A 26,571-nucleotide genomic window follows, 5' to 3' on the forward strand; every position below is an offset into this window, starting at 1 on the left:
AAATTTGTAGTTCAACTGGAGCTTGATTGGAACCCACAAAAGTGTGGCAAGTTCTCTAGAAGGCAGTGAGAGATGAATGAGGAAAAATGAAAAACCAAAACCTATAAAAATTAGACTGATGAAGGTCAGCTTGTAGACTCTTTTTCCAGGATAGAGAATGCAGGCTGAATAAGTTCCTCCCAGGTGTAACAGATATCAGGTTGCACACCTGGGATTCTGGGTGTATTTTATGTTTAATTTTCTGGAAGTGTTTTGAAGATATAATTTTTAAAAAATGGTTAATTATTGCTTAACAATAATTATTAAATAATTGTTAATAATAATTGTTATTAAATAATTACTATTGATTTGTTAATTAAAATTTGTTTTAATTATGTACTATGGTTATTGTTTTTCAACTGCTATTCTGTTGTAAACCACTTTAAATACAAACTTGTAAGAAATGTGCTCTTTGCATAAAGATGGAGATAACGGTTTGATTTGCAGCTGAAAGACATATGAAGGTTAAAAAGAAATAAATACCAGAAGTGCCTTAGAATGGAAGCAGAACACATGGTTGAATTCAGGGAGCTATACCTTGTCAATAGTTAAGAGATAAGAGCTGAGGAGACAAGATAAGAGAGAAGTGACCAGACACTGTCAACATCAGCACAAAAACAATTGATGAAGTTTCCAGACCTCTCAGCTAACCTTGGGCTGGTCTGCAGTTGGAAGTGACACCCAGCGGCTGCAAGCTTTATTGACATAGCTAGAGAAGGGGTTGACACAGAAACTTTTGCCATGGTGTGAATGGCTACAGCACTCTCCTCAACCTGCTTCTGGCCAACCTGCTTCATCTTTCGGAGTAAATTAAATCCCTCCACAATTGAATCTACACCCTTTTGTTTTTCTCTTGGCCCACAGGAGCAGATTGGCTGGCGGGAAGAGAGCACTCATCTCCTGGTGTTCTCCACCGAGTCCGCCTTCCATTACGAAGCTGACGGTGCCAATGTCCTTGCAGGAATTATGAGAAGGAATGATGGTCACTGCCACATGAACAGGACAGGAAGTTACACCTTTGACACCAAGCAGGATTACCCCTCCGTCCCCGCACTTGTGAAACTGCTGAGGCAGAGCAACATCATCCCCATATTTGCTGTCACCAACTACTCTTACGATTACTATGAGGTGAAAAATGGCAGTGGGCAGACAGTGGGTGTTGGGTACTTGGATGGTGTTAGAGAAACGGAGAGGTGTGTTTTTAAGCTACTGGCAGTTGACACTGGCCACCATTGCCTGCAGACAATGACCTTACAAGGAAGCCAGTTTAGGCATTTACTGCTGGACAAAAAAACTCCAGCCGCAAAAGGGCTACATGATCTGACTATGGAGAGGAGGCCATCAGTCATTGTTGTTTGGGAAATACAATTTGAAAGTTATCAAAGACTGCTTCAGCAGATGAGCTTTTCTCATTTTTTCAGCATCTCCTTTGTTTCCACATTGAAGTGGAGATATTGAGGGTTTTCACACACTTCTCTAGTATACCGTGTTTCTCATATTATAAGACATGTCTTATATTTATTTTTTCCTCAAAAAAAAAACACTATGGCTTATTTTCAAGGGATGTCTTATTTTTTTCCTCCTCCTGCTGCTGCGGCCGGCATTGCTGCTGCGCCTATCACTATGTCTTATTTTCGGGGTATGGCTTATATTCATTGAATGCTTAAAAATCCTGCTATGGCTTATTTTATGGGTATGTCTTAAAATATGAGAAACAGGGTATGTCCAAATGTGCTTGGTGTGTTTTCCTTCATGTGTTCCTTATCCTAGAAATGTTATTCTGCTGTTCACCTTGTTCTCTGTGAAACACTACAATATGTTCCCACAGGACTACAGTGGTGCCTCGCTTAACGAATGCCCTGCTTAACGAAATTTCTGCTTAACGAAATGATTTTTCGAGCGGAGGTTGCCTCGCTAGACGAATTCGTTTTATGAAAAATTCGTCTAGCGAATCGCGGTTTCCCATAGGAATGCATTGAAATTCAATTAATGCGTTCCTATGGGCAAAAAAAAATTCAATGCATTCCTATGGGATTCACTAGACAAATTTTTTGTTTTAAGAAAAGACCCGTGGAACGAATTAAATTAGTCTAGCAAGGCACCACTGTATATGGGTAGTGTGACTCAGCGCACAGGTGTAGGAATCAGATTACCTTCAGGTACTGCATATCCTCTCACCCAACAACTTGGTAACAGCAGATAACAAGAACACAGCCTATCTCAAAGCAGCTGTGCAATCTATTTTTGTAATGCACTGGGGACACCCAGTGGATAGTTGGAGAATCCCAGTCAGGAATTAGACCAGGATATCTTTTGTTTCACACAACAGATTTCCATCGGCAAATGGACCAAGCTACGTGTTACTCTGAGAAATCCATGACTGATTATCTGATAAGGTTTTTTTAAAAAAGAATGTAGAACAAGCCTTACTGGATCAGACCTAAGGTCCATCTTAGCTAGCATCATGTTTCCTTCAGTGATCAGCCAGATGTTTCCAGGAAGCTAACCTGCAGGGCAAAAAGACAATAGAGCAGGCGTGGAGAACACTTGCTCCTCCCAGAAGTTCCTAAACTATAACTCCATGATCCCTACCCATTGGCCATGATTGCTGGTTGCTAGGGCTGGTGGGAGTTATAGTTCAGCAATATCTGGAGGGGCTTTAAGTTTCCCCACCCCTGCAATAGAGTGAACAAATGCTTTATCTTAAATCTAAGTCCTAGAGGGATAGGGGTTTGAGCGCCAAACCAGACATGTCATCTTTGCAAAGGAGATTAACTTGCATGCTGATTGTTATGAAAATAGCAGTCTTGGGAAAGGCTATGAGGATGGAGAGGAGAGGGTTTAAATATTTCTCTCTCTGCCATGATCCTGGCAAAAATAGCCTCTCCAAAGCTGCTATTTTCACTTCAAAGCAAGTTCCCATTGGTCCCACTGAAATGCGCACTGCAGTTTCCAAGAGACGGTTTTGAGGATTGTGGCAAGAACAGAAAGAGTTAAACTTTCCCTTTCTCCCCAGCCATCATAGTCTTGAGACTGCTCAGGCTCCTCCTCAAGCTACTAATTCCATAATAAAAAGCTGATACCGGTACTTTAATTGCATTCATGCAATTAACATCACAGTTAGCTTGGCCCTAAGAATATTTTTTCTCTATCTACTTTCTGAAGTATCTGGCATCTGAAGAAGTGTGCATGCACACGAAAGCTCATACCAAAATAAAAACTTAGTTGGTCTTTAAGGTGCTACTGAAGGAATTTTTTTATTTTACTTTCTCTATGCCATGGATAATTTAAGTATTTTAAAATTAAAGATGCATAGAGAATGAGGGTATTTTAACTCCTTCCTTTCAGGCCATGTTCCCAATCCAAAGCCCCTGCTAAGCTGCTATTTGTTCAATGGGAGGAAATTTCAGGTGTGTGATACAGATTTGTGTTTTCCTCTTGAAAAGCAACTCACAGCTTGAGGGTGTTGGACAGGGGATAGGGTTTAATGTCCCAGCCTCCACACCACTTTCCTAATCAAATTAGCACATGCACACACTGCTGTGTGTCTGTTTAAAAGACCAATGGGAGAGGAGTCCTGGATCCTCATGGCATAATGTCTGCTTTGGCCCTAAGATTCTCAACCTTCATTGGATCTAGCACTGAGTGTTGGCTTGACCTACTGGCATGAGGCTCCCCAGGATAATCGCTAAGATGCTGCAGCTAAAAGGATTCATTGGCCAGTGTTCAGTTGGTGTTATGACAATTGCACTGGCTGCCTACTAGCTTCCATGCTTGCTTCATGGTACTGGTGTTGACTGATAAAGCCTTCCGTGTCCTATCCCAAACAACTAGCCTCTGCCCACAAAGCCCCTTCTCTCCACCTGTTCATTAATATCAGCTAGGGAGGGCGTTAATGGCCTCTTTGAGACGGGTTAGAATGGGGACAGGACAGAATCATCCCTTCACAACAAGAGGTTTTGCTACTGTCTTTGAAATGCACATTCCATTGTAGAGACTCAACCCAGTGAAAATTAACCATAACTGCATCCTGTTGAAATAAATGGGAAAACACCACAGCTAATATTTGCTGTGTTGTTGTGACCTGTGTGTAGTGTTTCTCAGCAGCGAAAATTCAACTACAGTAGTAAGATAAAGGTATATTCTCAGTTACTGTGTATAACAAGGTACTTAACTATGTTGCTTTCTCTGTTGCCTATTTAAGGTTGTAACAGAACTTAAATATTTAACTAATTCACTGCTTTTTCTTTTTTAATAGAAACTGCACACGTATTTCCCAATTTCTGAAATTGGGAGGCTGCAAGAAGATTCCTCTAATATTGTAGACTTGCTTCGTATGGCTTACAGGGTAAGAAGCAACATCAGGAATCTGTCCTATCTAGGAATGGAAAAGAAATTCAATTTTTTGTGCATTTTAATGAGAAGCTGCATAATTTTCACTTCTCAAACCAATATGTGAACCAAAACACAGCTAGCCTTTGACATTTGTACTTTGTACTGAATTTTGCGGTGAAAATACAACTCAAGGAGCAAATTAATAGAGCCATCCTCTGTGGACATGGTTGGATGTTATAACGTGCAAATCCTATTATTATAATCTAGGGGGAACCTCTGAATTTGGTATGTTTCAGTTCTATTCATTTATTCCCTCCCTGCCTTTCCCAGCGTATTAGTTCCAAGATGGACATTCGAGCTTTTGGCACCCCAAAAGCCATGAAAACAGAAATAACATCTGAGAAGTATGAAAAGACAGAGTCTGGCTCATTCAATGTTGTCCGTGGTGAAGTGGTAAGCCCTACTGCCCCTTTGTCTTCCTCATTCACTCACTCTTGACAGGGACAGGGCCGGCCCAGCCATTAGCCTGGTGGTGAAGTGACAACAGCATTGGCACCAATTTTGAGCGTGATCTCCCCCCAAATTGGCAAGAATTCACATGAAAGCCATGCTGATGCCAGCACTGCTTCTCTGCCAGTAGCAGCAGTGGTAGGGTGGGTGGAGCAGGTGTAAGCAGCAGCAAGTATGGCAGTGTTGGTGGCGGCGGCAGCAGAGCACTTCCTGTTTTGCCTCAAGTGGCAAAATGCGATGCACCATCCCTGACCTGGGCATTCAGATGATGCCACTGAGTCCAATTATTTCCAGAAGAAGGGAAGAGTAGAGCAATCTCCATAGATGCAAATGGCTTTAGAGCTACTACAGTGGTGCCTCGCTAGACGAAATTAATTCGTTCCACGGGTCTTTTCTTATAGCGAAAATTTTGTCTAGCGAATCCTATAGGAATGTATTGAATTTTTTTGAATTTTTTTTTGCCCATAGGAACGCATTAATTGAATTTTAATGCATTCCTATGGGAAACCGCGATTTGCTAGACGAATTTTTCGTAAAACGCATTCGTCTAGCGAGGTAACCTCCGCTCGAAAAATCCTTTCGTTAAGCAGAAATTTCGTTAAGCAGAGCATTTGCTAAGCGAGGCACCACTGTAATTGTTTGTAAATGGTGGAGTTTTGACATGGACGGAACACATATTCAACACATATTCATCATAAGTGGTTGCCGCCATTTTATGACCCTATTTATGTGTGTTTTATTAAATCAAACTTTTAATTAGCACTAAAATACTTTCCTTTTTTAAAATGGAGAAGTATAGCTGTACAATATTATAATGTCATGATGGTATCTATCCATCCCTTTCTGGTAACCATCATTAACCAGGTTGCTAAAAATCTGCTGCTGCTGCTTTGACAATCACTCATAGCTGAGTAAGATGGTTTTCAATGAACATGGTCTTCACAGTGAGTCCGTATGTGACTGTGGAGGCCAATTCTGGATCCACACGTCCTTCCACAGTGGGGACATAGGTTTTCGGGTGTGAGTTGATCATGGTGAGGGTTTGCCAAATGTGCCTTCCTCTTAGCAGGTTTCTCTCTCTTTCGTCGTGAGTTTGAGCGTCTTCAAAGTCCACAACACCTTTGGTAAAGGCTGTTCTCCAGTTGGAGCGCTCACAGGGCAGTGTTTCCCAGTAGTCAGTGTTTATACTACATTTTTTAAGATTTGCCTTGAGAGTCTTTAAACCTCTTTTGTTGACCACCAGCATTACGCTTTTCATTTTAAAGTTCGGAATAGAAATTGCATAATTGCATTGTACTGTTATAGCACTGTAAGACAAGCAGCAACAGCAGCAACATAGCACGGCTGTGTTAAGAGTTGTTCCTCCATTTCAGAAAGTGTTTTACTGCTAATAAAAAGACTGATTTTAAAAACAGGGTTGAAGAAAAAGGCACTCACCACAAGCTGCCCTGGTTCCCTCAGGAGGAAGGGCAGGATATAAACTGAATGAATGAATAAATAGCGAATGTGTGTTGCTGACCTTCAAATGGGCCACGTCACACCTGATAGGATGGGCAGGACAAAGTAGGACTCACACAGAAGCACAATACTCCTACTAGTGTGGAAAATCAATTGCAATTCACTTTTAGTTCAGAACTTGAGAGCAATGATTAGGTAGCACCACCTGGAAGCAGCCATTAACAATAACTGTTCAGGACAGGAAAAGCAGGGCTCCATATCCCAGACTACATTGTGTAGGTTTTCGGGTTGTATCTCCATTCCACAGCTACTTATACATGGGAGGGGGGGCATGCTGCCAGCCAGTGTGGTGCAGCACCAGGAACATACGCTTCATATCCACCTCGGAAGCAAGTTAGCAATATCCGTTTCCTTGTTTCTACGTGTTCAGCTTTGTACCTAGCCGTTCACCTTCCAGATTGCTGTTTAAAGTGGCATATCTCTCTTGTCTTTCTCTCTTTGGATCAATGCAGCAAATGAACAGGACTTCTCTCTTCCATCTAGGGCAGGTTCAAAGTCCGTGTGAAAGCTCATGAGCAAGTGGGTGACAAGCATGTCTGCAGTCTCCCGGAGAAAGATCGGGATGGCATTTTCCACATTAAGCCCTCCTCTTTCGGTAACAACGTGGAGATAGCCGCCTCAGTCATTTGCGACGCCTGCCCCTGTGAAATGGTACTTCTTTGTTCTCCCCTTTGGTTGTCCTGCCCCAAGAATGGCTCCAGATATTAATGTTATAGGAAGCCTGAGTTTTCATACGCCCATGTTCAGCCCGCGTCTTCAGCTGCGCCTGCATGGGCTGGGTGATGGGAGCACTTTCTCCAACCTTCTGATCACAGGAATGCAGGAACAGCAACATAGCATTCCCAAGGAATAGGTCCTGGTGCTGTGGACTCACAATTGCTCATGTGAGCACCTCAAATGCAGCAGAGTAACGGAAACAAAGCTGTGGAAGTTTGTAGCATACCTGAAGGGTATTTCTACTGATTAAACAAATAAAAGAACATAACAAACATGTACGAGAGAAACAGCTCTCATACTGCCATCCTGGCTCTAGACCGATCAAAGAGAAAGGTCCTCAGTACTGGAGGCGGAAGTCTGGAATAATAGCTTCTGCCCCCTCCTTTCTCACAGGCAGAAAGTAAAACAAACATGATCTGGTGGTCCTTGCAATGGGAGGGATGAAAATACTGACAATGAGCTCTTTAGGTTTGCATATCCTGTAGAAGCAAAACTAGAGGCTACCATTATTTATTCTCTAAAGGACATGTGATTAAATCTGATCCCCTAGAATAAAGTTCAGTAACATCTCTTCTCTTGTACTTTGCAGCAACAGGAAGTCCTATCACCTAGGTGCAATTTCAGGGGGAACTTCGCCTGTGGAGAATGTGTTTGCAATGCAGGCTGGTAAATACCTCATCCTTATTTTTTATTAAGTGGGGTGCGTATTTTCTATTTCCTTCAGCAGAAAATATCAGTTGATTGATTGATTTGCGCCCTGCCCTTCCTCCAATCTGGAACAGAGTGCAGCTTCGAATAGTAAGCATACGGACAACTGTATAAAATAAAACACAAAAACATCAGATATCAATAAAATGCAGCAGTGCAGCAGCAGCAAAAAAATAATATCCGTGGGACCAGCAACTTAACCCAAACAATTCATCCTCCAAACTACCGTTAATCCTCTTGGTTAACGGTAACCATGGTTCAACGTTACGTGTAAACCTACCCAGTATGTTCACTGCTTATTGCATACAGAGACAGACCTGATTGACTGATTATGTGGTAACTGGTGCCTTAGGATTATCCTGTTCAGGAAACCACTTCAAAATATTTTGGTTATTGAAAATGTTCACATTTTTCTACTTATTATACTATATTTCTGGACAATACTCCCACTTTTAGTATTAATCTTTATTAGAGTGGCTCCTTTCCCCCCTGCCCCATGGATGCCCTGGGAGTCCACAAAGGGAGCAGTATAGGGCAGGAGAGGTTCCCTACTGATGTTAGACACCCACACCCCACTTAGTTGTAAAATGTGGGGTTGCTGAATAACCTACCACCCTCAAACTCCAGCAATCTAGCAAGGGACGTGGTTATCACGTGCAACCTTGCTTCTGCTGCTGGGAGTATCCCTGGGAGCAGAGGGCAACACAAGGAGCCCTCCCTTTCCCTCCCCTGTGAAGTAGGCAAAAACTGTGTGCCCAAATCCCACCTCTCGGGTGTCACTTTCCTGGCCCCTCTCTTCATCTTCCAAATCCACTATGAATAAGGGGCAGGAAATTTTTAGACTCAAATATATGTTGGACTCATGCTGTCTACTTTTCTGTGAGCCAAAATATCGCCTTTCAATAGTCACCCCATGGGCAAAGAAAGGTTGAGCTGTGGGCCACGTATTGTCATTTCTTTGCACCATGCCTTCTAAGCACAGTGTACCAAAGAAACACAAAGACAGGACCCTGTCCCCCTTGCAGTCACACAGTCTCTACATTTTGTCCATTGGGGTCCTTTCAGCTCTCCAAGATGTCAGACCTCCGAGGCCTTTCTCAGTCTTTGTCTTGACTTCCTTTCTCCATGACAGGCGGGGAGCTACCTGTAACTGCTCTACCACCTCCTCTACTGATGATGCGGCCTGCATACGGCCAGGGGATACAGAGCCCTGCTCAGGGCAAGGTGAATGCCTCTGTGGGCTATGCGAGTGCTATTCTGACGGTCGGACCCAGCGTTTTGAGGGCCGCTTTTGTGAATTTGACAATTTGCAGTGTCCCCGCAGTTCCGGATTCCTCTGCAACGGTGAGTGAGGCCTTCTGGAGCCAGTGGCCAGGCTTCAGGTCTGCCCTCAGGTGGTTACAACTTTCTGCTGCAGGCTAAGGCTACACACCTGGATCCATTTACCTCAGCCTCCTTGAATCTAATAGGCCTTAGTAGGCACAGTTAGCATTGCACCGGTAAACTCTCGTTCTCAGATGCTTTTGAAGTCACACCACAAATTAGATAATAGATTATAGAGGATTCACTATTGTGTTAATGACTGAATGGAAGAGCCTCCCCAAACCTATTGCCCCAGTTATAAAGCTTATGGTGTTTTGAGTTTTTCTGCAGGCTTCCTCATATTCTTTGCCTTTGAATCCCCCTAGGCCTGTACAGCTGATGCCGATAAAAAACCTTTAATGGTTGATCATAGATCTGTCATCTTCTCTTTGAAAGCCTCTAGAGAGGGCATCAGTTACACTCTCAAGTGAAGGGAAAACAAAAGGTGTTTTCGTGATCCATTTCTGTAGAGATTAGCCCAGTGACACAGTGTGCAAAATACTGTGTTTTAAACAGATTCCCTGCATTCACTGTTTCTGGCTGCAGCCAAGGTCAGATTGATGTTGACCTGGGCATTAAGGTAAAAGGGACCCTGACCATCAGGTCCAGTCGTGTCCGACTCTGGGGTTGCGGCGCTCATCTCGCTCTATAGGCCGAGGGAGCCAGCGTTTGTCCGCAGACAGCTTCCAAGTCATGTGGCCAGCATGACAAAGCTGCTTCTGGCAAACCAGAGCAGCGCACGGAAACGCCGTTTACCTTCCCGCCAGAGCAGTCCCTATTTATCTACATAAATAGTCCCAGCTCCTGCCCCCCGAACTGCAAGGTGGGCAGGAGCTGGGACTGAGCAACGGGAGCTCACCCCATTGCAGGGATTCGAACCACCGACCTTCTGATCAGCAAGCCCTAGACTCTGTGGTTTAACCCACAGCGCCACCTGGGCCCCTTAGGACCTGGGCATTAGTGGTTTCCTAAAAACTATGTCTGAATGCCAAGTACTCTGAAGTTAAGCCCCAAGTATGTGTGGTTAGGACTGCAGTGTAAATAGAAACATACTATGGATTCTCTATGGATTCTCTGGTTCCCCTTACCAGGACTTGGCCTTTCTTATTGCAGCAAACAAGACCATGTTGTTGTCTTTGTACATCAACCTTTATAAAATGTAGGAGGCATATTCGATGATTCCATCAAGTAGAAAACACAGTAGCCTAACATTACCCACTTCTTCATCTTGATTACAGTCATTTAAAGCTTCTGAATGGTTTGCGCTTCTACCACATTTGGATAACGGCAGCCTTAAATGCTTCACGACACAGATTTTCTCTACCCCTGTTGTATATACATCTTCCATGGCCTTGTTGTATAGCTGTTTTTCAACAGTACTCACTTAATGACTGACCCAAAATTGTGATCCTTCGATAGATAAAAATGTTAGGACTTCCTCCATAATTTCACATTACAGTACAGTACATACCTTTATCTGACGTCAACATTTGTTTCCCCCTTATAATGCTCCTGCAGCCACAGCGTGAGATGGTCTTATATTTATTGCAATATGTTTTATTGTTTTAATCTTATTCATAATTTTTAAAATTGAGATTGAATCCTGACAAGACAGAAGTACTGTTTGTGGGGGACAGGAGGCGGGCAGGTGTGGAGAACTCCCTGGTCCTAAATGAGGTAACTGTGCCCCTGAAAGACCAGGTGCGCAGCCTGCGAGTCATTTTGGACTCACAGCTGTCCATGGAGGCGCAGGTCAATTCTGTGTCCAGGGCAGCTGTCTATCAGCTCCATCTGGTACGCAGGCTGAGACCCTACCTGCCTGCGGACTGCCTCGCTAAAGTGGTGCATGCTCTGGTTATGTCTCGCTTGGATTACTGCAATGCCCTCTATGTGGGGCTACCTTTGAAGGTGACCCGGAATCTACAACTAATCCAGAATGCGGCAGCTAGACTGGTGACTGGGAGCGGCCGCCGAGACCACATTGAAAGACCTACATTGGCTCCCAGTACGTTTCTGAGCACAATTCAAAGTGTTGGTGCTGACCTTTAAAGCCCTAAACGGCCTCGGTCCAGTATATCTGAAGGAGCGTCTCCACCCCCATCGTTCTGCCCGGACACTGAGGTCCAGCACCGAGTTCCCTCACTCCGAGAAGCAAAGCTAGGCAGAGGGCCTTCTCTGGAACTAGGCAGAGGGCCTTCTCGGTAGTGGCAGCCGCCCTGTGGAACACCCTCCCATCAGAGGTCAGAGAGATAAACAACTACCTGACATTTAGAAAATACCTAAAGGCAGCCCTGTTTAGGGAAGTTTTTAATCTGTGATATTTGATGTATTTTAATGTTTGTTGGAAGCCGCCCAGAGTGGCAGGGGAAGCCCAGCCAGATGGGCGGGGTATAAATAAATTATTATTATTATTATTATTATTATTATTATTATTATTATTATTATTATTATAGCACAAAATATCTAAGATACAAAACAACAACAACACAACGACAAACCCCCAAAAGCTCCTGACATAACTATGGGCATTGTGGCACTTTGCCAAAGATGTGAATCTTGAGCTATATCAGCCATGTAAGTGTAGGCTGCATTCTGTGAAACCGTATCCTTGTTTCCTTCCTCTATGTAGATCGGGGGCGCTGCTACATGGGTGAGTGTGCATGTGAAAGTGGTTGGGAAGGCCCTGGCTGTGAGTGTCCCACAAGCAACGAAACCTGTATCTCCAGCAGTGGGGTAAGTTATTCCCCCCTGCCCTTCTTAGAAAGATAAACAAATGGGACATGAAGCTGTATTCTTTCATGCACAACAGCCTGAAGATCAGAGAGAGTTCTGCTTAAAGAGACAGCTGGGTGACTTCAAAGTTGATGTAGTAGGGCTCATGCATTGCATTTGGATGTTCCCAAATTCAAGTCCTCCGGGCTCTCGGGAAAGTTCTTTCCGAGACCCTGGGCAAGGTGTTGCCAGAGTAGACAATAATGGACTTGAGCTGGTAGACTGATTAATGGATTTAAAGCATCTTCAGAGAGGGGGGGGGGCGGACACACAGAAAACTCCCTTATGCTGAGTCAGACCTATGACTTTCTACATGCAAATGCTCTACCACTGAGCTACGACCCTTCCAGGGTTTTGTTTTTTGCTCAGCATTATGCTGTATAGAAGAGGCAGCGGAAAAGTTTAGCCACAAATGTCCAGACACGGGTGGGAGGTGAGCATGCCTCACTCCCTCACTTTTGATAACCCAGTTTACTCACAGAACAGCCATCTTCTGTGGCTTGGCTTGTTCACCAAACTCCCAGGGAATTGTATCTACCCTGCAAAACTGCATGAAATTGCACCATTCAGTTGCCTCTTTACATCCACCCTCCATCTGCTGATTTGCCCACTAAGGGCATTTCCTACTCTACTTTTGTGCTCTGAGAACTATGAGAACTCAACTAATAAGGGAGATGTAAGGCATGGGTATGAAGTCTGTTTTTAGCTTATTTTGTCAGTATTTGCAGCAGTTGTTAAGCCAGAGATAGTGTTCAGAATATGCAACCTGCTTGTTTTACACACATGAGGAATACGAAGACATTTTAGTTCAAACTCTGATCTGCCATTTTGAGTAATCTAGGCCACCACGTAGATATTATGAATTGTTTGCTTGAGTCCACCTTCTTCCCAAGATACTGACAACTACGTAGAGTATTACCATTTGCCCGCTTTCGAAAATCCTTATCAACTCTTAAGAGATGTAAGGAAAGAGCCCCTTGATTATCCAAAGGGTTCTTTCCCCCATGTTTAACTTTCCTCTTGGCTGTGGGGGGAGGGAAATATCCTCAACTGAATTTGGGTAAGGTTTTGCCATTTCAGAATAGAAGATGATGTATCGCCTGAAAATGGACTTTCAGTACTTGCCCTTGTCCCTTGCAGATTCTTTGTAATGGGCGCGGGAGATGTGAATGCGGCAGATGCATCTGTAGTAACCCCAAGCTCTACATTGAACCCACCTGCGAAACCAGTTATGTCCTGGTAAGCTCTTAGATGAAGCCAGTGACTTTAGGGGGTCAGCATGCTTAGAGTGTTGTGTATCCGATGACCACGACTTTGGGTCAATTCTTATGCTATATTTGAAAGATTATTATTTGTGCGTTTAAAACTCTTTAAAACCGCATTTACTCTTCCTTATGCCTCTCGTGCATATTTGACAAATAAAGATCACTGCAAATGTAGCCACATATGGACCATAGATGTCAAGTTCTCCCTTTTTTTAAGGGAAATTCCCTTATGCTGAATAGGCTTCCTCGCAAGAAAAGGGAAAACTTGACAGCTATGATATGGACACTCCCTTGCTCCTGCTTTCCCCTGTTAATATGAACTTCCCTGGCAGCCCTTACTCAGGATGTCTCAATTACAAGCCAGACCAAGCAAAAGATGGGCACACTCTATCTACAACAGCAAATTTCTCTCTTTTTCCTACTTTTTATTTATGATTTTCAATTTTATACATTTCAATAATTTAACAATCATTTTAACATTTTGAAACTCGACTTCCTTCCCCCTCTTTCTGCGGTTGAAAAAAAAATATTTTCCTCATATTCCAAATTAACTGAACTTGAATCACTTACTCATCTACTTTAAATGTATATAGTCATACCTTGGTTGACAACCGCCTTAGCAGTTGAACGTTTTGGCTCCCGAACGCCACAAACGCAGAAGTGAGTGTTGCGTTTTGCGAACGTTCTTTTGGAAACCGAACATCCAGTGGGGCTTCCATGGCTTCCGATTGGCTGAAGGAAGCTCCTGCAGCCAATCAGAAGCCGCACTTTGGAAGTCGAACAGACTTCCGGAACGGCTTCCGTTTGGCTTCCAAGGTACGACTGTACTCTCATAAAACTGCAGGTTATTACAACAATCCTGCCAATGTTCTTTATCTGTTTACAGTTTATTTGTAAATTTTCAATAAACCATTTCCATTCTTTTATAAAAAAAGTTTGTTATCTTGATTTCTTATTTTTCTGGCAAGTTTTGCCATTTCTGCGTATTCCATTATTTTTTGCATCCATTCTTCGTTCGTCGGGACTGCAACAGGGAATTTCTCGATTATTTATTTGCCACAGTAACGGCTCCTTTCACAAGAGAGTTCTCTGCAACTCACAACACAGTGATTAATCTAGCCCTGTGTGTCTTACGTATTCCACGCAACAACTTGTTCCTTCTCTCCTTCCTGTTCTCTGATGAGATAAATATATGTGTTGCTTTCAAATGCTCTTCCAAAAGTGAAATGTTCCACCTCTGCTGGTCTTTCACTCTGTCTCTGCAATACTTCTATAGACTGATGTCCTCTCTCTGGTGAACAGGGCTACCGGCATGTGTGTGGAGAAGATGTCCGAACCTGTGTTCAGTGCCAGGCTTGGGGGACTGGAGAGAAGAAGGGAAAGAAATGTGACAAATGCCCTTACAAGATCCGAGTAGTGGATGAACTGGAGCAAGGTACCATGATTTCCTTGATGTTCAGCTATAGGCCAAAGAGCATGAGTGGTCAACTTGTGGCTATCCATATGTTCCTGGACTACAACTCCCATCCTCCCTAGCCATAAGGTTTGCTGGCTGGGGTTGATGGGAGCTGGAGTCCAGCAACAACTGGAGGGCCATAGGTTCCCTATCACTGCCATGGATAGCAGTCCTCCTGTTACAGTGTGCTGGTGGAAACAAAATTGTGTTCAGTGTAAGAGATAGCAAACATTAGAGGCATATGCTCCAACAGTCCCAAAGACTTTCACTGTTTTTTGTTACCTTCTCGGGCAAAACCACTCTCCCTATTTTGGTCTTTGGGGGATTTCTTTTTAAAATGTTGTTAGTGTAAATGGCTAGAGTTGACATTCTTCAGGGGTTCAGCTCCCCTGCACCAGAATCTTTAGAAGTAAAATTTCCTCTGTGTGTATGTGCATCTCAAGTGCATGTACATTTAGATGCTTGGGCACAAACACTGAAACACCAGGCAATGGACAGTCTGCTACTTCACACACTGCAAGTATGTTTTGAATCATTAAAATCATGCAATTATATTTTTTGAATATATCATTTTCTTAACCAAAAAGCAGGTGCCATTCTGTCTTTTAAAGCAGTAGAAGGCAGACTATTGCAGAGCAAATTAATACAGTGCAAAATAGACAGACTAAAGCATTACAGCTGAAGCTGAGAGATTGGGAAGTGGTCTTTGGTATGAGACAAATGGGGCATTTCCCCATATTAGCATCCGTGAAATTTCTACAGAGTATTAAACTGTAGCCTTAGAGCGGTGTTGTGTTCATCACAGGGGAACTGCATGATGGCTTAATGTAATGACTCACACATCAGCTGTCCTGAACAGAGCTTCCTTATCAACTGAACCCGCTACTTATTTCAGGAGACATATTGATCAGTGTTCACCAGCTTGTGTATTGCTGAGTCTTGCAGAAGCAACTGTAGGCCATTTCATCGCAAAGTGTAGTAGAGTAACCATGGAATGAGCACAGGGCCATGCAACAACAACACACACTAGTTGGCCTCCTCCTGCCCCATCTTGCACTCACGTCTAAACATGGTGAACACGCTTGCATCACTACCTATGTATGAATAATACACATTATGCTTCCTCCACCTATTTTCAAAGGATAAATGTGTACACAGTTGCACATTGGGGTGTACACACGTTTCACCATATTAATATGGTACATCAAACCAAGTGTGTGTCTTGGTTCCAAGGAATAGCCTTCAGTTCATACGGTTCACCGATAGCGTGAACAGGCAAACCTTAACCGTAGAGAACAGTTGCCTTGTTAAAGGCAGTGCACTGTATCACATCTCTAACTAAGCTACTGCCTTCTGGACAGTGGAACCTCAGGCTGCTGTTTCTCACTGCGTCAAAGACTGGTGTAAGAGTTCAATGAAGCCCTGCCTGATGTGGCTCCCAAAGTCTTCAGAAGAATGTTTTTTCTTCGCTCCTGCGTTGGTGGCAATAAAGATTATCTCAGGAATGTTGAAGATGTTTCGGTAGCATTTTGTAATTTTTCTTTGTCTCTGCAGGGGAAGATCTAAATACAATTTGTTCATACCAAGATGAAGAGGATGACTGCAGGTACCACTACCGCATGGAAGAGGATTCCAACCCAGAGTTTAATGGCACCATTATTGTGCAAAGGAAGAAAGGTAAGGAATGATGTTCTAGGGAGAGATGCAAGAGTGAGGCAGCGCTTTTCTCTCTTTCCGGAATCGTAGTCAGAGTTGCACACTTGCATAGTCTGAGATCTTCTGAGGCATGTTTTAATAATGAAGGCTTAACTAACTCCATTATGCTGATTTCTAGACAAAGTCAAATCTGTGAACCTGATTTCTGATCATAACAGGATCTTCTGCCCCTTAGAAAGCTATCTTAGGCATTTGGTCCATCTAACTTGACTGGCAGTGGGTCTCTGGGGTGTCAGACAGAAGTCTTTCCTAGCTCTTCCCGAAGATCCCAGATCCTGTGAACCTCTGCATGGGAAGTAGGAGCTCAGTCTCAGAGCTTATCTTCCCATCATCTTGCCCCCTCACCTGCAGAGACAGCCCTATGCTTAGGTAAAACTAGGCGGCAGATACTGGAGAGAGGCAGTGAGATTCTGGAGGACACAGCTTTCTGCCTTCAAGCACGATGGAGGACATTGCCTTTTCTTTGTTGTTGAAGTAAGATTAATTTGCCAGTCTAATTGGATTCCGGAAGTGGAGTGGGGGACAATCTTACCCTTTGCCTCAGGCAGAAAATTTCTTAGGCCACCCCTGCCATAAGGAAGGGCCGTAATTGAGTGGTAGAGTATCTGCTTTGCATGCAGAAGGTCCAAGAGAGCCTCTGGGTAGACAGTACTGAGCTAGATTGGCCAATGGTCTCACTCAGTATAAGGAAGCTTCCTCTGTTCTTCATCTGTTTCCCCTGCTGTGCCCAAATTCTGTTGGTTTCCCAGCTATCCCTGCCTAACCATGAAGGTTTTCCTGTTGTTACAGAGTGCCCATCAGGAAGCTTCCTTTGGCTTATCCCATTAGTCATTTTACTGATGCTCCTCCTGGGGCTGCTTCTTCTGCTGTGCTGGAAGTTCTGTGCTTGTTGCAAGGTAAGACCCAAGACTTCCACCCTGTGATGAGAAGGGGGAACTTCAGATGGAGTAATTGGTGGCATGGGTGTGATCTATCTAGCCAAGGGTGGCGAATGAGAGAGAACTTGCCTAATGTAGAGTTCTGGGGAAGTGGAAGCATGTGCTAGGCAAGAGTCTAGAGACGCCAGTGCAGATACAGTTCAGGACGCAGGAAGGAAAGGCAGGTCAAGCAACAGTCAGGTTCCAGCAAGGCAGTGTCAGAACATAGGGGAAGTTCAGGTAGAACAAGAAAAGCTGAGGGCCAAAGGACAAGTAGGCTGAAAATCAGACCAGGCAGGCTTGAATGTTGCTGTGTAGCTTCCTCTGAGTTGCAAGCCCCATCCCTGATCCTCTGGTCTCAACTACCCCAGGGGAAGATGTTTGTCCTCCTACCCATAGTTTTGTTTTTCATCGTCACGTTAAAGAGAACCCCCTCTCTAACTATTGCTGGTTTTCTTTTCACCACTTAGGGTTGCCTGGCTCTGCTGCCCTGTTGTGCACGAGGTACCTTCTTTTGAACTTATATGTGGTCTTTGGGGTGGGTGAAGCATTGCATGGGGACTGGGAGAGAAAGGCCTAGATACTGTAAGGTTGGCAGCTGAGTTAGCCGCTTGTTTTATCTGCCCCTGAACACTGCTAGGCAACCGCTGTCCGGGGTCTTAAGGCAAGCAAGGAGTTTCTAAGCCCATTACCAGATGCCCTTTGGTTTTGGAGATGTGAAGTATTGCTATCTGAAGCCTGACATCATCAAAGCACACACATGGCACTGAATCATGTGATTCCCTAGATAGTAAAAGATAAGGCCTGGGGCAAAATTCTGAAGCCTGTCCTTGTTAGGCAGAACAGAGCCAGGACCACTACTGGAGCTCTGATTACAGTGTCCTGGAACATGGCAGAGAAGCCTCTGTCACACAAGAAGCTACATCAACAATAACCTCAGTTTAAGCCGTTTGTGTGCCGTTTTATTTTAGGGGCTTGCTACACACTAATCTCTTAGCAGGCAAGCTTGTAGAATTTTCTTTCTCTCAGTCATGTTGCATGATGGACACAGGGGAGGGGAGGATGGGCTCTCCATTCATCCCCTGGAAACCAAGCAGCCAGACTTGACTGACATTTGTGTCAGGAAAATATTCCCATATGAGAGTATATACTGTAGGAAACCATGGTCAGTCAGGAGTGCTCTTTACCATGTACCCATATTACCACCCTGAGATCTACAGGTGAAAGGTGGTATACAAATAAATAAATAAATAACTAAATACTTCAATAACTAACTAAATAAAATAAAATCCAGTGTGTGTGTGTGTTTTAAAAAGTATCTCAGTACACCAAATGTTTAGTTTCTGGCATATATAATATGGGTACATGCTAAAAATGTAACATGTGAATCAAACAAAAGGCGTGGAAACAAGGACTATTGTTATGTGAGCATAGAGACCCACAGGTCAAAGGAGGGCAGGTGATTGGCAGCAGTATACAATAATACAGCCTGTAGCCGGCAACCTGAATTTCATTTACCCAACTAGAAGTGGCTCTCATCTAGGAAAAATCCTGGGGAAACCTTGGTAGGTAGGTGACAAGTTGTTTCTGCTTTTGAAGTGAGGCCCTCTTATTCCACTTACTCTTGTGTATGGGAAAGATGTAAAGCTTGAACAGGGCCGTTGGCATTTCTATGTTCTAAGTCCTTTTCTTTCTCCGAAGGCCGCACTGTTGGTTTCAAGGAGGACCACTACCTGCTCAGGAAAAGCCTCATGACCTCGGACCACCTAGACACTCCCATGGTTCGCAGTGGCAACCTGAAAGGCAGAGACACAGTTCACTGGAAGATCAACAACAATGTGCATAAGGAAGGCTTCTCTTCCTTAGCTCTCAATCCCAAGGACCTGAGTAAGTGCCAGTTTTGCAAGATGGAGAAGGGGCTAACTGGAGCCAAAGATGGTGGTGGTGGGGAGTGGTCCCTCTGTCCTCTCAGAATCTGATCCTAAGCTGATTCGAACATGCACATTCCTCTCACATGAAGGCATGTGGGAAATTACTTCTTAGAACACTTCCCCATGTCATAATCTCTCTCCAGTTAGGTAAGCTGTCTGTGTAGCTTGAAACCTTATCCCTGGGGGCTTGAAGCCTCTTCCCCAATGGCTTTCCACTTGAAAAGGGATTTGACACTGGAGCTTCTTCAAACAATGGGCATTCCCTCACCCCTGGCTTCCTTTTTGAGATGATACAGCCATACAAGAGAACAGTATCATTATGTGCAACTGTGCTGATAATTTATCTGTTAGAGATCCCTAGGTCTCTCATGCAACTACAGTTGACTGATGGGAAGGAAACAGGATAACTATTAAATCAGATTATGTGTGTTTGACAGACATGTCCTAAATCAGATTCTAGCCTTTGATTTCAAAATTCAGCTAATAATAATAAAATGGCTCTACTGCTTCTGCCCGCCCACCCCCATTGCTACATCTCATGTCTCCATATGCATGCTATTTGCTAGTAGTGTTTCTTGCTGATTGATTTATTTCCTTGAATCCAGTTCCATACGGAGTGTCTCTGAGACTGGCCCGGCTCTTCACCCAAAACCTTGCAAAACCAGATAGCCGTGAGCATGAGCAACTGCAAAAGGATGTGGAGGAGAATGTAAGGAGCAGGAATAATGTTGCCTACTGGGTTTGCTACCGAGGAATGGGTGGGCAGGGGGAATACATTCAAGCCAATGTAAGCTTCCTTTTATTGGATTTGAGTTAAGAGACAGCATATGGTTGTTGTCTGCTCAACATAAGGAGCCAGCCCCCATCATCCTAACGTCCACCTCATCAAGTACAGAGAGCACCAGTGGTTCTAAAGCAGCCAGAGGGGGGGAGACTCAGAGAGGGAGAGGAATCAGAGTGAAGGACAATGGGAAAGCTCGGAGGCGGAGGGAGGGAGGCAGACGCTGGCAGAGCCAGGGAATCGACTGCTGAGGGAGGAAACTGAAAGGGCACCACTCCTTCCGGCGCCAGAAATGAGGAGAGCACCGCAACGCAGGTCAAGGGGGCGGCGTTTTGGGGTGCCCAGACTACTTTGCTGGCATAGGAACAGACGTACGCTATTGCCGGATTCTGATTCAGAATGAGAGGTCATGTTTTTAAACTGTCTCTACACTGTAAATAATTAGCACAATAAACGTATTTGAAGACAGATTGGACTCAAGCGGAGTTACTCTAGAGTAGCCACGACGACCCTCTGACAGAAATCAAGTAGAATTATCTAAACCCCTTAATCTGAACATTGGGCCAGACACCAGGAAATCTGAGTTAGTGACACTTTCTCTTGCTCTTCACAGCTCAATGAGGTTTACAGGATTATCCCTGGTGCCCACAAATTTCAGCAGACAAAATTCAGGTGAGTTACTTTGGGAGGGGGCAACTGGCATGTAGAGAAGCAGTGAGATCTCTTCCAGTGGGTGCTCCTTTTAAAGATGAGAATGGGTAAAACATGGCTGAACGTCCGGTGTGATTAAGTCTAGGGGGCATCCTTGGAAGAATATAGGGAATATAAAGTAGTAGGATTAGAACTCTTGCCCCGGCAGCTTTCCCCAGGTCAGAGTGTGCAGCAAGAAGTGTATGAAGCTTGAAAGGCCAAACCAGGAAAGCTCTGCATTTCTCCTTGGATTGTGATTAAAATTATGCATATTGTCTGTTTACTCTCCAGGCTGCAGCCAAATGCTGGGAAAAGGTAAGGAATTCATTTCTTGGTTTCCATCTAGGTGTAAATGTGTGGATACTTTCCATTGCTGTGCTTCTTCTGTGAGAGTTTTCACCCACCGCTCAGAAACTGTGATGTCTTCTTAGTACAACTGTATCATTAGCATGGTTGCTTTCTGCACTGCAGAGATCACCGTCTTCTTTGCCAGTTAACTTCACACTGCTTGTGGGATGGGAAGTAGGTCGATGTTAGCCTTTCCTAAGCAGAACTAAGAGTTGCATTCAAACTGCCCCTGCTGTGTGAGCAGAAATTGTTGTTCTGTGGTCCCCTCCCATGCCTTTGGAGTTTTTGATTTGATGTCATGTTTGTATCCCAACAACAATGCTGAACTCAAAGCAGCTCACAATTATAATTTGTCTACCATGTTTCCCTGTGACGAACGATGTAGCAGAGGAAGGGGATCCACATACACCAGGGAACTGTGACTGGCCAATAGTTTTTGCAGACCTGTGTTACCCCTTCAGTGTTGTAGTAGTGTTTATTATATGGATAAGCTGCAAGCACTCCCTATTTGAGTGGTGTCAAGTAGCCTTCATCTGGCCCCATTGCTGTGGAAAGAGTCTTCACACTGACGCTTGTTCCAGATCAGTGGCTGAAAATCATTGTGTGTGCGAGTATGTGAGCAGTGACCTTACATTGCTAATAGCCTAGGTAAACAGATCCTGATCTTCCTCCCCCCATCCCACCCTGCCTTCTTCAGACAGGACCACACAATCGTGGACACAGTGCTCCCTGCTCCCCGCTCAGCCAAGAATGAGATTGTGAAAGTAACAGAGAAGCATGTCTCACAAGAGGCTTTCAACGATCTGAAAGTGTCCCCTGGTTACTACACTGTAATCTCTGACCAAGGTAGGTGATGATGAATGTTACATGTTGTCCTTGTTCTCACCAAGGTTGTAAACCTCTGCCTGGACTTTATCATGTCATACAGCAGGTGGGGGCTCATAAGATGTTAAGTTCTTCTGTACAAAACATTCCCTCCACATATAAAACCAGAAGAGTCTACTCTAGCCTTCTCACTGACATATTGTGCAGGGATTTGTTTATTTTTATTGAGAAGCAGTCAACAAGGTGGGATTCCACCTGCAGTCGGAACTAAGGCCGCCTAGACACAGGTTTACGACCAGCTGGTGGCTAGGTCTCCAATGAAAGCCAAGAGTTGCATGCTTTTCTAAAGAACTCCTTCCCCTCTAAAAGTGCTTTTTTCTTTTTTCTTCCATCCCAACCCAAGATGCTCACGGCATGGTAGAGTTTCAGGAAGGAGTGGAGCAGGTGGATGTCCGGGTTCCCCTCTTCATCAGGGAAGAAGATGATGATGAAAAGCAGCTGCAAGTGGAGGCCACTGATGTCCCTGTGGGAACTGCAGAAATTGGGCGCCGGCTTGTCAACATCACCATTATTAAAGAGCAAGGTAAGTGTGTCTGTAGGCCAATCAGGTAATGACGGCACATTCAACTCAGGCAACATTCTCAGAGAATGTCTCTGGGCAGTCTGAAAACTCCTTGGTCCCCAACAGGATTCCTGTAAAGCAGCAGTAAGCTAACTTCTCGCCCTCCAGATGTTTCTAGACTGCAACTCCCATCATCTCTAACCATTGGGTATGTTGCCTGGGACTGATAGGAGCTATTGTCCAACAACAACATCTGGGTGAGGCACAGGTTCTCCATACCTCTTGTGCAGCCATATATAGAGACAGACATCACTTTCTATGTCCTGCAGATGAACATGGTGACCTTTTGTGGATTGAATTTTAGATATAGTTCATACATACATGCCAATAATAGAGTGGGTCTCTTGAGAGGATACCATGGCAGTGCACTGACTACCTTTCTAGGTTCTAGGGTGATTAATTGTTGTATTGGAACTAGTTAGCCACCGAATGTTAGGAAACAAGTTAGGGCAATATTGAAGTGTGGGTTTTGTTCTATGAGTTGTGGCACTTAGTAGACACGATATCACCATCATCACTGTCTCTATTTCCCTTTAGCAAACAGCATCATTCGCTTCCAGGAGCCAGCTTATTCATACAGCCGCTTCGACCAGGTGGCTAAGATCCCCGTACTTCGTGACATACTGGACAATGGGAAGTCTCAGATAACATACAGGACACGGGACCTCACTGCCCAGGAAGGCAAAGTAAGCACTACAGAGCTGACTAATATGGGGAGGGGGGAGCCTTGATAGCCACGGTTATAGGAAGACCCTTTCATGGTTGTGCAGCCATAATATGATCTTATACACTCAGGGAAGGTATCGGCACACACCACTTGAAAAAGTTAAATGCTGCAGCAATTATTAGAACTGTGGGCTCATTCACACTGTAGTTTACTGCATGTTTCCAGCTGTTTGTGTTCCCATTTAAGTGGTTACCCTCAAACAACACCAATCTCGAGACTTTCCCCTTGTAAATTTGGGTTTGCTCAAAACTGGGATAACACAATAAGTTGGGGAATTCAGGCTCCAAACTGCTCCACCTGCAGGTGATTTGTTTAAGGGTTTTGGGTGAATCAATGGACACTTTTTGCCGCTCCCCTTTCCATGCCCACTACTTCTTCAGTGCTTTAGTTTCTTTTCCACCTGTAATGATTTGTACTCTGCTTCTGAAGGGAGATTCTTTTTACTTTGGAGCCTCAGATTTGCACAAAACCAGAAAACTGCACGTGCAGATTTACCATAGCCTGACTGTTCTTTTACACACTTTGTGAGTAGGGTTTTCTTTAAAACAAAAACAAAAAAACAAAAAGGTGCATGTGCAGCTATTTGTGCGCATAATAGAACTGACATAATAGAATCAATAAATTAGAAGGCAGGAACAAGCACAAAAGGGAATGCCTACTGGTATGGATGGTATGCATATTCGAAGACATCTAATTTGAATGTTCGGGGAATGAATTAACAGCTAAATAATACTCAGATGTGGACAAGCCCCAAGGTGCTGCTGCTAATGCATGGAGCTCTTGCATGGAATCCTGCAACTTTCTGTGAAGGGGTAATTTCCAGCATTTCCAAGCTGCAGGATGGAGGATAACACCTCTTCTTCTCTTTGTGATGCGGAAGGCAGAGCTTTTGGTCCTGCTGACAAGCAGAATTATGCCTCAAGGCAACTTAACAAACTTCCATAAATTCCTGCCAGACATTTTTTTTCCCTATTAAAGACCATGCCCTCTTTTTAAAAAATAATAATAAAAAAAACCTGGCCACCTTTACCAATAACGTTTTTCACGTGATAAGTGCTCCTCCCTCTAACCAAAAAATATGTGCAGAGACTACACTGCTCATGGTGACATGGTTCAGAAATAATGGTCGCATCTAAAAGGTTGTGAATTTTTACACATGCTACCCACCTGTCTTGCCTAGACTATTTTTCACTATGGGATTAAACTCAACTAGATCATGCATGCTAGACTCTTCATTTAAGCAGTATGAGCTGTCTCTTGAGTTGGCAGGGATGCACTTTAAAAAATGCACTTTTGTTGCATATTCGGAATAAATAAATAGATGATTGCACAGCTGAAAAGAATTAAACAGTATTTTTCATATAGGTGCCCTAAAAGAGGCACCCGGTTTTTCTCCTGATTGGAATCGTTTGCTACTCTTTAGAACAGGGCACAAAAAATAAGCAGTGTCCTCCCAGCAGAATCTTCCTCTTGTCTATGAATCAGATTTTCAAATGCTTCAATAATTATATGTTGTAAAAGAAAGAGGCAGTGAAGATTGAAGAAATTGTGCTTTTTTACTTAACTGATATAATTGTGCACCACTTTGTTATGACACTTTTATTACTTTTGGTGACTGGAGGTAGAGAGAAGTAATGGGATAATTAAGTTGCTGAAAGTGGTGGTGGTGGGGCAGCAAAAGGACACAAGAGCCCATAAAGGGTGCCTGCTTAAAACTTAACTTGCTCATTCTTTCTCTGAGTGGTGATGCAGCTATGTTGATTCACTATTCTGAACTATTGTTTTGTGGCTTGTTCTGTACTTGCTTTCAGGGCCGGCTCTAGGGGTAGTCTGGGCATACCTGCCAAGTTCCGGACGTAAAGATCCGGGATCGGCAGCGCGCGCATGACCGGGAGTTGCGTGATGCAACTTCCGGTGGCGCTTCGCCCTTCTATGGGCACCAGAAAATGGCGGCGCCAGCGCCGGAAGTCGCTTCCGCGCATGACCGGAAACACGTAAAAGCGACTTCCGGCGCCGCCATTTTCTGATGCCCATAGAAGGGCAAACCGCAATCGGAAGTCACGTCATGCAACTACCGGTCATGTGCGGAAGCGACTTCCGGCGCCGGCGCCGCCATTTTCTGGTGCCCATAGAAGGGCAAAGCGGCACCAGAAAAATGGCCGCCGGGCCGAAGCTGATTTAAGGGACAATACCGGGATTTTAACCTAAACGGGAGACCGCCGGGAAACGGTAAGAAAAAAGGGGTTTTCCTGGCGGATACGGGATACTTGGCAGCTATGAGTCTGGGTGGCGCGGGGCGGCAGGGCGCCGGCCCGGTAGGCTGCCCACCAGCCACGGCAAGAAACGGAGCGGGGCGGGGGCGCCGGAGCGATCTCCGCACTATGGCGCCAGGGCGCCCGACGTGCTTGAGACGGCCCTGCTTGCTTTGTTGATGTAATTTTATTGTTAATGTTACGTTGTTTGCCAGCATGATTTTTTAAAGGGTTTTGTTTGTTTGTTTTTGCAAATAAATATATTTAAGCTTGCACTGTGTGGCTAAAAAAGGAGGAAGAAGTAGTTATGGTGCTGCTTCCAGCCTACTGTCAAACAGACTAGCCCACCATAGGACATTTTATATACCCAGGTATTTTTGTCATCCCAGTGGATGACAGTGGATTGCTCTCACCCTCCCAAAGCATTTTCATTGGTGAAATGCAGATTCTCACCATCAGAAAGTCATAAAGAAAGTGGTTGGCATGTGCAGACATCCTTCTCACTAGAGGGCAGTTGGAGCGATGTAGAAAATATTTGTGTCGCATCAATACACTGTTCAGCGAGTTGTTTCTCTCTCTTCCCAAGGATTATGTTTTTGCGGAGGGTGATATAGTCTTCCAGCCTGGGGAAAAGCGGAAAGAGGTGCAGGTGAAATTGCTGGAACTGACTGAGATAGACGCCCTTCTTCGCAATCAGCAGTTGAAGCAGTTTGCGGTGGATCTCATCAACCCCAGGTTCGGTGCAAAGGTTGGCAAATACCCTCAAACCATTGTGACAATTGCCGATCCAGGTGAGCTTCAGCAATTTCTGAGGACAAGCACCTTCTTGATTTCTGTTTATCTGCCAATTTGTTGTTCTGTTTTGTATAAAAGCTTTAACTTGTCAGACAAACATCACTGCCGAGACTTCAGCAAAAAAGCTGATGCATAAGGGACACCAAATCTAGATTCTCATATCTGAGCTGCCAAGGTAGTCCAGTGAACAGAGAGCACTGGAGTCCTGGGTTCAAGCCTCCCCTCTACTGTGTTGCTGTCCACTTCAGTGGGATATGCCTTACCATGGCTGGCCAATGATATATT

General features: G+C 44.3%; 1 protein-coding gene across 13 annotated transcripts in view; it reads left to right on the forward strand.

Annotated features, from left to right (window-relative positions):
* Positions 1-26,571, forward strand: part of ITGB4 (integrin subunit beta 4) — a 76,315-nt gene that overhangs the window by 27,130 nt on the left and 22,614 nt on the right. For all 13 annotated transcript variants that reach the window (XR_015948032.1, XR_015948033.1, XM_035104485.3 and 10 more), the window contains exons 8-27: positions 904-1,167; positions 4,298-4,387; positions 4,705-4,827; positions 6,886-7,053; positions 7,709-7,785; positions 8,960-9,171; positions 11,819-11,922; positions 13,102-13,200; positions 14,529-14,661; positions 16,237-16,359; positions 17,188-17,294; positions 17,786-17,819; positions 19,017-19,202; positions 19,852-19,955; positions 20,641-20,699; positions 21,009-21,032; positions 21,763-21,911; positions 22,294-22,473; positions 23,050-23,198; positions 26,078-26,282. Coding sequence is in view for 11 of the 13 variants with exons in the window: in XM_035104485.3 (XP_034960376.2) it covers positions 904-1,167; positions 4,298-4,387; positions 4,705-4,827; positions 6,886-7,053; positions 7,709-7,785; positions 8,960-9,171; positions 11,819-11,922; positions 13,102-13,200; positions 14,529-14,661; positions 16,237-16,359; positions 17,188-17,294; positions 17,786-17,819; positions 19,017-19,202; positions 19,852-19,955; positions 20,641-20,699; positions 21,009-21,032; positions 21,763-21,911; positions 22,294-22,473; positions 23,050-23,198; positions 26,078-26,282 (2,590 nt within the window). In the remaining 2 variants the exon portion in view is untranslated. The remainder of the gene's footprint in view (positions 1-903; positions 1,168-4,297; positions 4,388-4,704; positions 4,828-6,885; positions 7,054-7,708; positions 7,786-8,959; positions 9,172-11,818; positions 11,923-13,101; positions 13,201-14,528; positions 14,662-16,236; positions 16,360-17,187; positions 17,295-17,785; positions 17,820-19,016; positions 19,203-19,851; positions 19,956-20,640; positions 20,700-21,008; positions 21,033-21,762; positions 21,912-22,293; positions 22,474-23,049; positions 23,199-26,077; positions 26,283-26,571) is intronic.

The sequence above is a fragment of the Zootoca vivipara genome, chromosome 2, assembly GCF_965207765.1.
Source record: "Zootoca vivipara chromosome 2, rZooViv2.hap1.1, whole genome shotgun sequence".
NCBI classification, from domain to species: Eukaryota; Metazoa; Chordata; class Lepidosauria; order Squamata; family Lacertidae; genus Zootoca; species Zootoca vivipara.